General features: G+C 36.4%; 1 protein-coding gene across 1 annotated transcript; it reads left to right on the forward strand.

The window, feature by feature from the left end:
* The first annotated feature begins 7632 nt into the window (after positions 1–7632).
* On the forward strand, positions 7633–18063 carry LOC109215090 (transcription factor TCP2-like). The gene is made up of 3 exons (XM_019379108.1): positions 7633–7987; positions 8121–9936; positions 17680–18063. The coding sequence occupies exon 2, from the start codon at positions 8596–8598 to the stop codon at positions 9910–9912; it is 1317 nt and encodes a 438-aa protein (XP_019234653.1). The 5' UTR covers positions 7633–7987; positions 8121–8595; the 3' UTR covers positions 9913–9936; positions 17680–18063.
* The last annotated feature ends 488 nt before the right edge of the window (positions 18064–18551 follow it).

Here is an 18551-nt window from a genome sequence, read left to right on the forward strand (position 1 = left end):
AACCCGGGATCGGTGCTCGGTCGATGCGCGGTGGTTTCCGGTGGAATCCATGTTATATCTAAATGGGACCAAGGAAAGCAATCCATACTATTAATAAGAAACTGAATGAGTTTTTCCTGAGTTCGGGGGTTAATCCCGTTCCCATGTGTACCTTTCTCTCGGGTGGTTAGCTTGGTAGCACTGGATTCTTCGGGAACGACGAAGGTTCGAGGAGTAAGGAAGTCCTCTTCTTCGCCCTCGATTACCTGTTGTTCCGATTCCGTCGAGGCTGGGAGCTGTGGTTGCTATTTAGCCGCCTGCTTACCTTTGGAGCTCGATTTCTTTGAGGCTAAGGGTTCTGGTATCGGCACCACTTCCTCGATTGCAAACATCTCTTTGGCAGCATGCTGTTCTCCGTGAACTATTTTCACTGCTTCCTCTGTTGGGAATTTCATCATCTGGTGAAAAGTCGAAGGCACTGCCCTCATGTTGTGTATCCATGGTCTCCCGAGGAGTGCGTTATACCTCATGTCACCGTCGATGACATGGAGCCTTGTGTCTTGTATGGTCCCGGCTACGTTTACCGGCAAGATAATTTCTCCCTTCGTTGTTTCGATTGCCATGTTGAAGCCATTCAGCACCCGAGACGCAGGTATAATCTGATCTTGCAGGCCGAGTTGTTCCACATCCCTCGATCTGATTATGTTCGCCGAGCTATCTGGATCCACTAAAACACATTTTACTTGAATTTTATTTAAAAGGATAGAGATTACCAAGGCGTCATTGTGAGGCTGAGATATGTCTTCTGCTTCCTCGTCACGGAATGATAGAACGTCCTCGGGCACATAGCTCCGAGTCCGCTTTTCTCTTGTGATTAATACTTTGTTGCTCTTGAATATAGGTTGTTGAGGGACATCGACTCCACCAATGATCATGTGGATTACATGCTGTGGTTCTTCTTGCTTATTTTTCCTTGCATCTCTCTCACTGAAGTGATTCTTCGCTCGATCACTTAGAAAGACCCTCGTTGAACAACCGAGCCACCTCTCCCCTTAGCTGCCGACAATATTCTATCCTATGGCCATGTGTACCATGGTATTTGCACATCAAGTTCGGGTTTTTTGAGAAGGATCGGTTTGTATAGGCATAGACCACTTGGTGTCTTTGATTATTCCAATAGCCGACACAATCCCTGATGCATCCACGCTAAAGTTGTACCCCGATAACCGAGGCGCCTCTGCGGGATCGGTAAGCTTATCGAATCCATTTTTACTTACGAGTCCTCGAGAATTTTGACCCCGATTGTTTCTCCAATCATTCCGAGGAGCATTTCGACCTCAATCGTGGTTCCTTCGATCGACATACGGTTGATACCTTTCCCTGCTTGATCTTGATTCCCTGTTCGTATCCCTCGGGGGCTTGGCCACAAACCTGTTAGGATGAACTGAACCCGAGGGGGCTACTAATTGATCGTCCTCAACCCTAATTTTTGACTAGTAGCGGTTGTGCACATCTGACCACGTCACGACTGGATACTCAATCAAGTTTTGTTTTAGTTGTCGAGAAGCAATCGAGCTTTGCTCGTTCAAATCCTGCATAAAGGCTTGTACTGCCAAGTCGTCAGAGACCAGTCGCAGTTCCATTCTTTCCATCTGAAACCTGGACAGGAACTCCCTTAAAATCTCATCGTTCCTTTATTTTATTTTGAAGACATCCGATTTTCTCGTGGCCACCTTTATGGCCCCGGCGTGGGCTTTAACGAAGGCGTATGCTAACATAGCAAATGAATCAATAGAGTTAGAAGCTAAGTTGTGATACCAAATCATAGCTCCTTTTGAGAGTGTTTCCCCAAACTTTTTCAACAACACTGACTCGATTTCATCATTATTCAAGTCATTTCCTTTGATCCCACAAGTGTATGAAGTAATATGTTCGTTAGGGTCGGTCGTCCCGTTATATTTGGGTATATCGTTGCATGCAAAATTTCTTGGGGATGGGCATCGGAGCTGCGCTCTGAGGGAACGGCTTTTGTATGAACTTTTTGGCATCTAGACCTTTCAAAACTGGAGGTGCCCCCGGTATCTGGTCTACACAGGAGTTATAAGTCTCCACCTTCTTATCGTTATCCTCAATTTTCTTTTCTCCCGACTCGATCCTCTTAGTGAGCTCTTCGAGCATTTTCATAATGGTGGGGTCAGTCCCCGAGTCATTTCCATTTGGCCCTTCTAGCGTTGATTCAGCACGTTGATTGTTTTCATGTTCAGCTACACTCGAGGTCTTATTATGACTTTGAAGTTGAGCGATGGTGATTTGCTGAGCCTGCAGCATCTCAAGTATCACTTGGAGGCTGACTCCCCCATCTCCTGCTCCTAGTGTTCCTTGGTCCTGCGTATGCTCCCTTCGGGGTCTGTGCCTAGGTTGGTGTTTATAGCAATATGAGAACCAACATCAACTGGTTCTATGTTTGGCACTTCCCCAGGGTTTACCGGTGGTACACCGACCCCTACATTGTTGTTCTTACCAAGACCTTCGTTGTCGTAAACAGGTACGTTTTGTGAGCTAGACATGTTTCAGCCTGAAAATAAAAAATTATTGATGAGAGAAAGTGTAAAAATAGCGTGTGTAATAAGAATCAATAAAGAAATAATCACTATTATCTTTAGCCCTACGGTGGGCGCCAAACTGTTTACCTCAAAAATACGCGTAACAATTAAATTTGATTAGTGGATTTAAAGATACGTGATTTAGTTATAGGTGTTAAATGGGTGGGCCGGGCCGGGCCGGGCTGGGTTGCTATTTTTTGAACCCGTGCGGGTTACGGTCCGGGCCGCTTACAGGTTGGGGCTTAACGGGTTCGGGTTCATCCGGATAAAAATTGAACCGTAAGGGTTACGGGTTGAGGGGGTCGGGCCGGGCCGAGTTTAGTGTATCTTTTAATTTTTTTTTTTTTTGTATTTTATATAGCTATTGTAAGTTATATTAATACAAATTATTAACATAAAGAATACAAGGAAGATAGGTAAAAATTGCACTTATAAATTGCAAGTGCTACATTTATTTCAAAATTCAAACTTACAAATTGAAAGGTTTACATTTAACAACAAGTAAATTAACCAAAAAAGAGTAAATTCAAAGGTTTTGCATTGCCTTGGTAAGTTCTTCATAATCAATATGAACTGAGAAGGTTAATTTTGTAAATTGAAAAAGGGTTAAAATTTAAAAAAAAAAGGCTATTTATGCAATTCTCCCGATGGCTAACGGATCAATTCCAGGTCTGATCGTAGCCAACGGTCAGTGGGCCCCACATAATTAAAAAAAAAAATTATAGCCGTTGTACCGGGCCGGTTAAACCGATAAGAGTTACTGTTCACGTGGACCGGGTTTAACCGGTCCGGTTAACCGTTTAAAAAAAGTAAACGGACTAACCCCCTCTACCCTTCCTACCCAGCCCACCCGGTCCCCTATGTACCGGGCCGGTCCGGTTCCGGTTTTAACCGGTCTGGGCCGGTCCGGTTCCGGGTCAACCCGGCCCGTTAGACACCCTTAGATTTAGTTCAATACCAATTAATAATCAAGAAGTATGAAGTAGAAATGAAAGAGGAAAGTGAATCAAACCAATGTTACTCAACAACAATGACCTCGAGCTCAAGGACCTCGAGGTAAGCTTGATATAATAAGAGCAATGAATAAAAGCAAAGTAAGAACAATAGAGCTAAAGGACAATGCTGATGAAAAACAGGCGAAAAGGGTAGAGTATATTCTTTTCTCAGTGATCAGATGATGTTACAAATGATTGGGGTCCCATTTATATAATAGGAAACCCTAAATGAGGAATATTTCTATTTACAGTAGGGAATATTCTTGATACAACTGTCTAACTGCCTAGTATGAAATTGTACAATCCTATTCCGGGATTTGCGCCATGACTTTGGGGACGTGGCAGGAATCTATGGTACAATCCCATAACGTACTATTTCGAGGTTGAGCACACTTGGCCTTGGTATCCCTCGAACTCCTTTTTCCGGGCATCGCACTCTGTCTTCAAGCTCGAGTCTAGTCCACCGATTTTGAACTTGACCTCGCCCGGACTCGGACCTAGGGCGGAACCTTGAGCCTATACATCGGGGGCATATGATTTTGACCGTATACAACCATATATAAGGGATAAAGATATTCCTTCGTCCATTGTTAAGGGACCATTCAAGTTAATTCCTTCGAAAGGGGCAGGAGAGGAACGACGCATTGTCTGTACTTGCCCCAATAAGCCCGATGACTTGCTCGAATGGGGGGTGACCTTACTCTTAACACTTTGATTCTCGATAATCACCCGTAATCTACTCACTTTCTCTTTCTCTCTCCACACATTTTTTAGATATTTTTTAAATTCATAATCCAAAAAAAAAAAAATCTAAGGTTAGATTTTCCCTCCTTCCAAAGAATAGGGATAATTAGTTCGAAGCTTTTATTAACGGCCAATGTTTTAAAAGGAGGGGCGTGAGGCGAGGCGTAAGCCCCGAGACATGGGGCGTAAGTCCCACGGATCTTTAAATTTTACTAATTTCAAGAATTATAAGATAGTACAAAATAAAAATAATTATAAAAATTACATTAAAATCACAAAAATATAACAAATAATCTATTTAAAATAATTATAAATTATAATTCAACTACGAATAATACGAAAAGTATGACATATATCATAATATGCAAATTAGCTGCAACGTCGTTACAACTCAAACATCAAAAGTAATATATTCGATACGAAATCTTATTAAGGAGTAATGAATCTTGAAAAAAATTCAATATTATAATTTGATATTTTTTTTAAAATACTCCTTTTATTTAATATGCTTTCTATTTGAAAGAGAATTTATATAAAAACATAATTCACAATTTAAATATGATTCTCAAGCATCATTCATTTGTAAGTTTTAACAAGTTAATAAAGTGACACATAATTCACCATACATACCATGATAACTAATTATTTGTAAATAGTTACTACCTAATACTGAGCTATTATATTAATAAGTATTGTATCTCGTAAACGTGAAAAAATAATATTTAAAAAAATAATCATATAAAAAATTATGGACTATTATATAATAAAGACATAACAAAAGTTAATAAATAAATACTTTTTAAATGAGAGATTTATTTAAAATTAACTATCATAGCAGTCTTATTAGATAACATGCAATAATTTTTATTTTAATTATGACATAAAATACTCTCAACTTAATAATTTACAATTAGGAAAAAAGTAATTCTGAATAGTCAACGATTTATTAAGAAAATTTGAGGATTTACAAGGTTAATTACATACAATTACATAAAGTTCTATTAGGCGAGCCCAGTATGCTTGGCGATGGGCGTGTCCGGGGCGTAAACCCCGATGGCCAAGGCGTAAGTCAAATGGAACTAACCCCCACACATTAGCCTAGGGGCGTTTTACGAGTGCTCCCTTTTTTTGATTCTGGGTCGCGAGAATTATTTTTTTCGATCTCCATCTTTTTACCCCGGAGCAAGCCCCGAGCGAGTCCCGGTTCTACTTTTTAAAATAGAGTTAACAGCTAACATATTTTCAGCTCTACTAATGAGGACCGAAGAAGATAGTGACAAAACAATTTGTTCAGCTAAGAGTTTCTTTTTCTAGTTTAATACTACTGGAGTACTATTTTGCTACTACATTTTTTGGGTTTGAGTAGAATCAGTAGTGACTTGGGGTTTGGAGTACGGAAAGTTGTGAGATGAGGAAGCAAAATTTCAGGAAATTGGGGTAACATTCTTCGAACTTTGGAACTAGCTTCCTACTTTCTTACCTATTTGCTGCTTCTTCATCATCATCTTCTTCTACTTGCTCCCTGTGATCTGTCTTCATTTGTCCCATCTCCCAATTTAAAAATTCGCATTTTGGTGTATCAATATTACTAGTAGTACTCGTTTTTACTAATAGCCCGTTTGGCCAAGCTTTTAAAATCAGCTTATTTTGAGAAGTGTTTCTCAAAAGTACTTTTAAAAAAGTGTTTTTGGTGAGAAGTAGTTTGTATTCCACTAATTAATTTGAAAAACACTTTTGAGCAGTAATTAGTGTTTGGCCAAGCTTTTGAAAACTGCTTCTAAGCATATTTTTCTCAATAGTGTTTCTCAAAAAATTACTTTTGGAGAAAAGCTACTTTTTTCTGCTTCTTCAAAACTGCTTCTGCTTCTCCTCAAAAGCACTTTTTTCTTTTCAAAAGCTTGGCCAAACACCTCAATTTTTGGCCAAAAGTACTTTTGGCCAAAAATAACACTTTTGGCCCAAAAAAAATAATAGTATTTTTCAAGGTAAAAGTTACTAGTAATATTTTTGTGTGTAAAAACGCTTCTTTAGTACTCTTCAGGTTTACTTTTGTGATGTCTTATTTATCTGGATGTGTTTAAGAAGCTACTAGTACACTTTTCTTGCAAAATTAGGTCTTTTATTAACTTACTCCCTTCGGTCCACAATAAGTGTTCAATTTGCTTTTTCATTTTGGTTCAAAATAAGTGTCCATTTATATAATCAAGAAAAATTCAATTTGTTTTTACAAAATTACCCTTATGTACATATCACTAAAAAGTTTTCTTACATCTCACATTAAATATTTAATTAAGGATAGTTTAGTCATACTAGATTTTTTTGTATAGAATTTAGTATTTTCTTAATGGGCGTGTTTAAAATGAGTACTCCCTCCGGTCCAAAATAAGTGAATTTTTTGGCCTTTTTCTTGTGGTCCAGAATAAGTAATTTTTCCAGATTTCAAGAATGAATTAATTATATTTTTCTACATTGTCCTTGAAGTAAATGGTGTTGGAATATGTGTTAGGAGTGTTTATGTGAGATAGTAAAGGTTAATATGGTCAATTACATTGCTAATTAATGCTAAAAGGTGAATTTCTTAATTTGTGTGAAAACATCCAAAAAAATCACTTATTTTAGACCGAAGGAAGTACCATTTTATAGCTAAACCTACATTAAAGAAGCATCCTTTTTGGTTATAATGATTAAGAAAAGGAAAAAAAAATTGTGTCATAATTGAAGAGCTGGAATTTAAGGAAGATATTTTTGTGAGTTGTGGAAGTGATTGTATGTGAAAGCAGAAGCTGATCTGGCAAGTTGGAGCCCTTGAAAGAGCACAAAACTCACATATCCAACAGTTTACATCTTGTCGTTTTATTGCATCTCTTCAAGAGACAAGTAAAGGGTAGATAAAATACGTACAAATTCAACTTTGACGACACATTTTGCTTATCGAAAATTAATTTGACTAAATTTTAAAGTTAAATTAAATAAGTTTAAATTAATATTTAAATATTCAAAAGCTACACAAAAGTACTATAAATTATAATTTTTCTCATGACAATTTGATAATTAAAAATATTTTAAAATGTTGGTCAAACTTCACACAGTTTGACTCTCAATAAGCGAAATGTGTTATCTTAATTAAAACAGACGAGGTATATAATATAGTTGTTGAAGGTACATAGATAAACACAAGTAAATGCTAACACTATTTTATTTCTTTGTTTAATTGTTGATGGTATTGTGTAAGAAGATTAAATTTAATATTCCGGGGAAACAGTTTATTATTTTCCATTTTTTTTCTCTGTTAGTGGTTAATCTTTTACCTCTGAGCATAGCGATAATGTACGGTACTCTGCAATATCTAGGGTCAGCAAAGCTTTAATTAGCCACAAAATGCTTTACCCTTCAAAGGCTTCTTCTTCTTTAGATCAAGTAGCAGCAGCAATTACTCCTCTTGTTTAGCTTTTTCTCATCAACCCTGCAGTTCCCTAGTTTAAATCTGAAGCCAAGTGAAAAAGGCTATTTTTTTTTAAATAGATCAAAGGGGAAAAAGACTTTTTCATTTACTATAAAACATGCTATTACTAGCTTATGGGGTTTCATTATGACGGTGGCAAGCAAAGCTTACTGATAGAATCAAGAATTCAAGTCCAGTAGTATAAAGATAGCAAAAGAAGTGTTGTACGTCTCTCTAGCATCTGATGCTTCTTCATATCTTGTCTTTATTTATATTTTCATTTCGTAAACTTTTTTTGTGGGGGGTAGGGGCTTCTGATTTTTGTGGTTATGAGTTTGACTGTAAATTTTCTTACAGGGCTGAGGAGCTAAGAGTTCTGAGCAAGTAGACAGGCTTTGCTTTTGAAAGCACTGCAAAAAGGAGCCTTCTTTTAGCCTCTCCTCTCTTCTGACATTTTCAACCAGCCCCCCCCTCCCTCTCTGGTACCAAACGCGATACATCGAACCCAACTTTTTTTCTCTTTATTTTTGTGTGTGCGTATGCAAATATCACCGAAAAAGCCAAAGTACTCTGTGTGATCATCATCAATGCAAAGTACATCCAAAACCCACATCTACATACACCCCCCACATCAACCCATACACCTACCTACACTTTTTTTTCTTATCTACCTTTCTTTTTCTCCTCCATCCCTAAACCCTAATTACAATCCCAAATCCACATAGAGAGAGGAAAAAAAAAATACCCTCTTTGCTGATTGGTGTTATTCTCTCTCTTTCAAGAAAGGTGGGGTTGGTTTAGAGTGGTTGTTTGAGAAAGGTATGAAAGTGGTATGGAGGTGGATGAGATTCAAAAACAAGGGTGTAAGTTTCCAAGAATCCGCAATGGAAATGGTAGATTTGAGTCACAAGATGAAAATGAAGCGGTGAAAGGGAGTCATGGCCTTGGCGGTGGTGGTATTGGTAGGCTTTGTGGGTGGCCTTCAAATCGGATTGTTCGAGTTTCTCGTGCATCAGGAGGGAAAGATAGGCACAGTAAAGTGTGGACTTCAAAAGGACTCCGAGATCGGAGAGTTAGGCTGTCTGTTAACACAGCTATTCAGTTCTATGATTTGCAAGATCGACTTGGTTATGATCAACCAAGCAAAGCTGTTGAATGGTTGTTAAAAGCAGCAGCTCCTTCAATCTCTGAGCTTCCTTCTCTCAATGCTTTTCCAGACACACAACAGATCAGTGAGGATAAAAGGTCTAGTGCTGGAACTGAGCAAGGTCTTGATTCAGCTGAGGTTGAAATGGAAGGTGATCCGAATTACCAACAGCAACAACATGTGTCTTTGTCGAAATCTGCTTGTAGTAGCACTTCTGAGACAAGCAAAGGTTCTGGGTTGTCTCTATCCCGGTCAGAAAATCGCGTCAAGGCGAGGGAACGGGCAAGGGAAAGGGCTGCGGAGAAGGAGAAGGAGAAAGAGAAAGAAAATGAGTCGACTCGAACTGCACATCACCAAAATGTGCATCGCATTTCACAGAATTCTTCTTTCACCGAACTATTGACGGGAGGTATGAACAATAATATTACTTGTAATGGTAGAGGTAGTGAGACAAACTTGTTTAACAAATCTCCTAGGCAATGGTCCTCCTCATCTCCATTTGAGTACTTTCCCTCAGGACTTTTAGGTCTTCGTGGAAACGACAACTCTACTTCTGGTTTTCATTTGGGAAATCCTATACAACAACAGCCACTCCCTGTGTCATCACCAATGTTTAGTATTACGGGAGACCATCATCCCGAGCTGCAGCATTTTCCATTTTTAAGTGACCATTTGGGAACTAATGGCCATGCCAGTAATAGTGCTAATGAGTATAATTTGAACTTTAGCATATCATCATCGTCTTCTTCCGGCCTTGCTGGTTATAATAGGGGGACCCTTCAGTCCAATTCTTCTTCGTTGTTGCCTCATTTCCAGAGGTATGAGGGATCACAAAGTTTCTTCAATGGCAGCACAATAGCTGCTGCTACAGCTCCCAACAACACTGCTGCAGCATCAGTTGACAACCATCACCACTTTCTGTCTGCATATGATGCCGGCCGTTTACACCTCTTCTATAATGACAGTAGGCATTCAGACCAGAAAGGAAAAGGAAAAAACTGAGTTTCCATCCCATCTTCACAAATGGTAATTTTCTCTTTTAAATCTTATGCTCTATCTTCCTGCTTATTTTTCCACATTTTCTTTAAGCTTTTTTTCCTGCTAAAGTTTTCTCATTTCTGGGTATTGACGTGTTATAGTACAATGAAAATGGCTTTTTCATTTCTTGGTTTCAGATAAAGGTAAGACGATTAATTTTCTCCTATATTTTATAGACTGCTACCTAGTATGTTGTCTGCATAGATTCCTGCGAATAAGGAAGGAGGGGATCGGCTTGGCTGTCTCATTGTTTGGTTCCCTTCTTCCTAGCATGTCTATAGCCATAGCCAGGTGTTAATCAGTGAAATGAAGGGTTCACTTTAACAATGGTGGAAGACAGATATTAATTAAACACCTCTTTTTATTTATTTATTATGTCTCCTTTAGTTATAGAGCCCCACCCAAAATGTCAGTCACATTAAGGCAACACCTGGCAGTTTAACGCCGCTAGGGTTTGGAGCGTTGGAGTTGTTAAATGAGGCGGGGCTATATATATAACCTAGCTAGCTGATAGATACCCTATTGGGTTTAAAGTTTAAACCATGAGAAGCTGCTTTTAATTTTGGAGACAAACATATGATTCTAGTCTAGCTGCTTTTTTCAAGATTTGATAGTAAGATGGGTCGTCTGTTAAGTATTGGGAGAAGTTCAAAAATAGCCAGATTTATCACTGGTCGTTGAAAAATAGCCAAGTTTCAAAAGTTATCGAAATTTAGCCACTTTAAATATGAGCGAAAACACTGTTCAAAATCCGGAAAAATACGCCCGCAAATTTTACGGGAGTTCCAGCATAATTATGAAAAATACGCCCGCAAATTTTACGGGAGTTCCAGCAAGTATAATTGTCCAGTATAATATACTGGAGTTTGGAGCACTGGTGCTCCAGTCTCCCGCAAATTTTACAGGAGTTAGCAAAGTATACTGGTCCAGCATAATATGCTGGAGTTCGTACACAAATGCACCAGAACTCCCGTATATTATACTGGACCGGTCCCTCTTGCAGCAAAATAGTGGCTATTTTTCATTGACTTGATAAACGCGGGCTATTTTTCATTGATCAGTGTGAAAACTGGCTATATCATGATATTTTAACTTAAGTGTTTGTTTGATCTGTTTTTGTAAAATAAATATACTTTTTAAAATATTCAAACTCTGTTTTTTATGTTTTAAAAACTCTAGAAAATAGATCTTGAGTTTTTTAAATATTAGATTTGATTTTTTTTTATTTTTGAAAAAAGGTTTTTTTTCCTTTTCTTGTCTGAGAAAAAAGCCTAGATTAACACATTAACCCAAAAAAGATTTTGAAAACACTATTTGTTCATGTAATATGATCGGTTTTTGAAAAAAAATTGAAAATATGAAAATATTTCTTCTACTCACAAAATTTCAACTTTTTTTTTTTCCAAATAAAATGCATGTTTAAACATAACTTCAACTTGCAAAATTAATTTTCAATACAGCTTCAAAACTCTTTTTTCAAATTTCAACCAAATCTATGTCCGAACGCTAGGTAAAAAACTCTTGTTTACAAACTCCACGTTTGAAAAACTTCAAAAAATGCCTTATATAGATGGAGCTATTAACAATCGGCAGCTTAATTAACGTGGTAATAAAAGGGCATTTATTGACCTTTATTCCTAGATTTCACCGGGTGGTTGTTGTTGTATTGACATTTATTCCTTAACTAATAGAGGAAAGGAGTTGTAATAATTAAACAATATTTACACTCTGCTCGAAAGATAGGTACTAGTGGTGGTAAAATGAATAAAAAATATTATCCATTCATATTATTCACTAAAAATAAGTTAGATAATGAGCTTTTTAAAAATAGGTCAAATATGGATAAGATCCATATTATCCACTTAAAAATTTGATAACCATGGATAGGCAATAGATAACCAATGTGTTTAATTTTTATATTCGTATATTTGTAGGTACCAAAGATGCGCCCGTCTTTCTACCCCGATTATTAGGTCATAAAAAAGAAATGTAAAATAGTGTGTTTAAAAAAACACAATATGATTACTATATGGTATAATTATTATCCTACTAATTACATAGCCTAGTAACATATGCTGCACGGACTCTTCAAAATGCTGTCGCACCCGTATCAAATCCTTCAAAAATACATCATTAGAGGATCAAAAACGCATCCATTGATATGTTCAAAGAGTCCGAACAATATAGCTAATAATTATGTAATATAAATTATAAAGACATGTGATTAGACCACAAAAGAGAAATATATAGTAGGTGAGAGACAAGTATTTTTCTCTTTTTTGTCTTAATTATTACCATTCAATGTTTTCTCAAATTTCACACATGACCTTGTGATTTCAATCTTATCATTAGTTAACATTACGGGTGTGTTTGGAAATTATCATGTAATTACTAAATTGTGTAATTACGTAATCAATAAACTAATAATTACATAATACAGTAAATATAAAGATATATTTATTTGTAATTTTGTGTATACACTGCATCATGTTGGTTGCACTGATGTAATTACGGGGCAAACTAATTTAATTTAAAACTGTAAGTTAAATAAAAATTAATAAACATTTTTGAGAAGAACAAGTAAAAAAACTTTAACGTGCATATAAAAAATATTACTTCATTTATAACTAGGTATTTAAGATAGATATTTTAAAAGAATATATAGTAATTATATATTAGCAATTAATATTGTAAAGAGTAATCAGTAACTTTCAACTCATTTGAATATAATATGAAATCCATGAATTGTTTCATTTTCAAGTAATAGAAGGATATGTACGAGTTTAGAAAGTATTTTTCTGTAATAAATCATTGTACTAACGAATAAAAAAGGTAGCAAAGCACGAAATTATTTTAAAGGTGTTCCTCATATATTTGAAATGGAAGAAAGTATTGTAAAAAGAATAATATAAGTGAATTTTGAACAGTCACATTGTAATTGGAAAATATAATTGCAACCCATCAATTACACTCAATTTCATATTGATCAAATCGGCCGGATAAATAATTCAAACTTATGTAATTATATCCAATTACGCTCAAGTCCAATTACACATTGTCCTTCCAAAACATGTCCTAAATTGAGAAACTATTCCTCTGAAATTCTTTGTGACATAGCACTTCTGGGTGGTGGAGTCAATATGCTATGGATATTCACATAATTTGATGTCCCCACAACATATCCATATCTGTACATAGTGATGATCAGAGCGAAGATGATAGTGCTGAGAAAAGTGATGATAAGAGTGAAAATGATAGTGATGAAGAAGAACTAATACAACTGCCACAAAAGCCCCAAAAGATAAGAGCAACAATGAAGAGGAAGTTCTAATGAGAATAATAAATAATATTATAGGACAACTTCAATCTCAAAAAGGAGTAATTTTGATGCAACATTTTATGAGTAAGACAATGAGGAGTGTTTTGACTTTTGACGAAGAAGATATGGTAAACCATTCAAAACCCCCGAGAAGGATGGTTATAGCTGAATATAGAGAAATTAAGATATTAAAGAAATATTTGGAAATTTACACTGAATATTGAACCTTGTTTGGAATGATGAAAAAGACCTTTAAGGTGTTAATGTCTTAGAATGGTTTAGTACATGATTTTTTAGGTACATGTAGTTGGAATAAAGAGAGAAGAATGTAATTAAATTGTGAAACATGTAATAGACTTTGTACATGTTGAAATATACCTGTAAATACCTGTATCCATTTCATTGAAATCTAGTTGAGAGAAGTGATGGAATGATTACTTCCTTTCCACTTGTGTTTAAGAGAATTAGATTGATTTACTTCATTTCTACTATTCGAATTTCCAAGAATTTGATCTGTAGGTTGTAACGCCTTTGGGAGAGTACAGCCTACAGGATCGACACGAAATGCCTTTACTTTTATCCAGCGAACACTATATATGCCTACCCATAATCGTGAACATACATACATGCATCATTTAGTAAAACATGATTAACTTTAATAACTTAAACATCTGTCCCAATGGCTTAATCATAAACTGAAAGTATGGCTCATAGGCCTCATGCATGATGTTGAAATCATATCATAAATTAAAATGACATAAAAGTTTCATGTGCCTTATAAGTAGATCTTTCATATATAGTGTATCATGGAACCTCTGGCCGATATATGTAGACAAATAAATAAATAAGACTAGCACCCACTGATAATAGTAGTGGGCAGGGGCGGCTTAAAGAATTTTGTGGCCTGAAGCCAAAATATATTAAAACGTCTGTATTTTTATTAACTCCAAATTATAATGAGACACAAAAGAAACCTACATGACTTTGGTCTAGTGGCAGGAGCGCAACACGTGATGAGGTTAGGCTCACACATCACGATTTCGAACTCTCCCATGGACAATAGCATGATATTTAAGTAAAAAAAGGGCAGAGAGGTGTGCTCATTATCTATCGATTTGAATCTTGTGCCGCTGCCAATTTCTTCATTAAAAAAGATAAGACATAAAAGAACTTGCTTTCTGATGTATAGATTAATCAAATATAACAAAAAAATTTAGCTAATTTAGAGAATCCAACTTGAAATTAAAGAGTGAAATAGTAAAAAACATGATGCCAAAAAAAGTGTACATAAAGAAAAAAAATTAGAATTGATGAAAAGGTAAATATATCATTTAATTTAATAAGAGAGAAAATTTATAATTATTTACTCACTCAATCATACAATCTCAATCAAATTTAATAAGTTTCCAACGTGCATTGTATTCAACATTTTTGGGGAAGAACTGAAGGCGTATGGCGGCCTTTAGTTCTGCCCATGTCTCGAGAGCATCTTCACCGGCCTTGATTGCTTCGCTACCTTTTTTGCATCACCCTAAAGATGCATGGCAGTAATCACTACCTTTTTTGCTTCCTCTAAGTACTCTCCCACGGCATCGAAGTACTGTTTAATGTCAAAGATGAGGTTCTCCACTTTATTGGCATTTCGAGCTCCACTTTGTGGCTTTGGCTCAAGAATTTTTAATTTTTGGGGCACATGGACTTCGTCTGCCTTACCTTAGAGCCGTCCCCGGTAGTGGGAGCTCACCGAAATAAGGAAGCAGTAGCCTAGCATGTCTCACTCCCAATGTGTGCACCTATATTGCAAGAAAAACATAACATGGCAGCCCATAGGAGCAAATTGTTTATCTTAAAAAATGAGTAACAATTAAATTTGTACGCGGTTTAAAGGATATATGATTTAATTCAATATGACTGATCTAAGAACAATAAATAACTAAGTTAAAGATAAAATGAAATCAAACCAATTATAATGTGAGCCTGATCTTAAGTTGAATACTGAAATTTGGTCTCGATCCGACCCTCGATATAAGCTCGGTTGCGATTAAAGAACATATCGACTGAAGAACACTTTGAATAATAGCTGGAAGACAAAAACGAACTTTTATTACTTTGATTAACGTGTCAGCAGTGTGTCAAAATAAAAGAGACTTTCCCTCTTATATAGTAGGGGAATTTCAGTTCTAGTTCAAGTGTAAATAAGGTAAAAATCTTTTTTTTTTTCGGTAAATGCCGATCTGCAGTTGATATTGGATGTGATTGGCGCCGTAATATGCGGTTGAGGCGAATATTACGGCTCCCTACTTGTCATGCATAACCGTTCTCCCTTTTCCCGTGGTCTAGAGACTTTACTTAGTTTGGGTCCGTTATTTTGCTGTGCCCGATCTCAGATACATCGTTGACTCCTTCCGGGTTCCGATACGAGGGGTCCTTCGGTCTTGCTTGTAGTCACATCGAACCGTGCTTCCCTCCTGTTTCCTTATTGGGGAATTGAAAAAAACTTTATTCTCGATTTTACCCGTACACATAATGGCAATTCATAAATGGACAAATTATGATCCCTCAATGACATGTCTGGTTCAAGATAAATGTTAATCCCTTTTGACATCGACTACCCTCTCAATTACCAAGGTTCTCCCATTTTTTTTATTTTAAACATATAAATCCTTTGGGTCCTTTATACATTGAACTTTGACTCATATGGCCTATGAATCATTCTTTTGTAACTTTGGCACTTGTGACCCTTGAATATCATTTTCGGTCCAAACTTATCGCTGGTGGTTTTAACATAAATTTCTGCATTTGAAACCAAATCACATAGTTTGAAAACAAGTAGTACATGAAAACATGATTTTATTTCACAGAATAACAAATTCAGGTAATTACACAAGTGAGGTCTGCGAAAGGTAGTATATAAACAGACCTTACCTCTACCTTGTGAAGATAGAAAAACTGTTCTCGACTCAAGGGCAGAAGAAAAATAAGCAGTAACAACAAGAAGATAAGATGATATGATGACTGAAGCTAAAGAAACAACATGTAACAGTAGAAATCTGCGCATTGAAAATAAAAAAAATAATACTAATACTACTAGTATGGGACAGAGATAAGCTAAACTATCTTTTACCCTAATTTTCAACCTCTTATCAAGGATTATGTCCTTGGTAAGTTGAAGTAGTGTCATGTCCTGGCTAATCATTTCTCCCCAATACTTCTTTGACCTACCTTTGTCTCTCCTTAGGTCCACCATGGCCAACCCCTCACGTTTACTTACTGGTGCATCTGTGCATCTCCTCTTCACTTGCCCGTACCATCATAGTCTCGCTTCTCACATTTTATCCACTACGAAGGCCACTCCGACCTTGTCCTGAATATCTTCAATGTTAATCTTATATCTCCTGGTATAATCACACATCCATCTTAGAATCCTCATTTCTGTTACTCGCATCTTCTGAACATGGAAGTTCTTTCCTGACCATCACTCTGTCCACAATATAGTTGATTTTACCACCATTCTGTAGAACTTACCTACTTAAATCCTGCCTCCTGGAACATTGAGCCTGCATATCTGAATTGTAGTGCATGTATTGTGTTTTACTTCTACTTATCCTAAATCCCTTACTCTCTAAGTGCTTCGCCATTTGGTTGGGACTTTTGACTGATACCCACTCTAATTTCATTGATTAACACAATATCGTTTGCAGAGAGCATGTACCATGGTACCTCATCTTTTATAGTGCTGTTGGTTAATCATCCTAATTTTCCTCTTGTTGTATCCAAAAATAGTTATCAGTCACCAAGTATGATCAATGCTGTTTTATTGATCAGTGTAAACAGTTGGATAGTATCTGGAAGTAAAGAAACTTGATCAAGACTATACGCCAAAGATGAAAAGAATATTGGAATATTCTATTTGACTGTTATATTCTATTAGTTATAGTGGAAAAAATATTAAATTAGTGTTTGAAAGTTAGTCCGGTAGATAAAACATCTCGTCAAAATTTAGAACTAATGTGAATAGTTTCATCTATTAGCTCTTGTATAACTGAATTGGGACAAATATTGTAGAACCTTCCAAAATAGAAAGAGCATCATATAACTTGAAACTGAGGGATTGTTATTTATTTGTTAAAAACTGTTGCTATCAACGCCCTCTCAAGCTCTTAGCTTCTGTGTATTGTTGCCATGGCCACTGTATGCTCAGTATTAAATTCAAGAAAGGATACTTTGCTTTCCCGAGTTGCCTTATATTGTTAGGGTATAAATTCCGGAGACCCTGAATTAGCGAAGGCAGATAAAAGAGTAATTTGGTTAACGATAATCTTTATCCAATATGATTTGCTTTGGTTTTCACCGTCTTGTTTTTGAATTTACCAATCAACAGGCTGAACAGAGTGTTACCATGTTTGATGCAGGAAATTGAAGATGGAAGCAGCTGCAACTGAGTGAAGCATGCTTTTCTCTGCTTCAGTGCCATAAGATTATTGTGCTTCTTAAATCCTCATTCTGCATTATTGCTTTTGAGTATTATTATTGGTTTTCTCATGTCTAGGCATATTTGTTTATGCCAACCAGGTCCTGTGTGTTCTTTTGAGACATAATGTGTTGTTGATTGAAGTGCTTCTTTTTCTCATTCAATTGTGATTCTGCATTCAAATTGTGCACACCATTGTTTGGAAAGACCCTCCCGTTCAACCGAAAAATGCAGTCTCGTTGCTGTTTAGCAACCTCTCTTTTTTTGTCGTAGTAGATCTTCATGTGATAAAGCAAACCAAGTATTCTGACAAGTACTTGCCTCCTGTATCAGCTGTAGTGTTTACATTAGGTTAAGGTTCTCTTAATATCAGATTCTTCGATCAATTAGGGTTTCTATTGAAACTCTTGTTTCCGAGAAATACCATGACATGTGTTGCAGAATTGCAGTCATATTAGTTTACACTTGCATCACAAAACACTATGTTGGCTGAATTCCCATTTTCCAACTATTGGCCTATCTAGACATTGTCTAGTGATAACGACCCTTTTCCAAAGAAAATTATTGTCTTTTTTCTTGTTGGTCTTTTATCATCATAAGTGAGAATGATACAACTCCAGAAATTCAGATTAAGAAAAGAAAAGAAGTTGAGCTTGTCTAAAGAACAAACGTGAAGAATTGCTCTTGAATAGCTTGCTCTGCGATTAGAACTCAACTGAGTTCAGGATATGTGTGTGTGAGAGAGAGAAGGAATCTTATTTCTCTTAATTTTCCAGATGCCTTACAATCGAGGGGGGGACATTAGCTTCATAG

The sequence above is a fragment of the Nicotiana attenuata genome, unplaced genomic scaffold (assembly GCF_001879085.1).
Source record: "Nicotiana attenuata strain UT unplaced genomic scaffold, NIATTr2, whole genome shotgun sequence".
NCBI lineage: Eukaryota > Viridiplantae > Streptophyta > Magnoliopsida > Solanales > Solanaceae > Nicotiana > Nicotiana attenuata.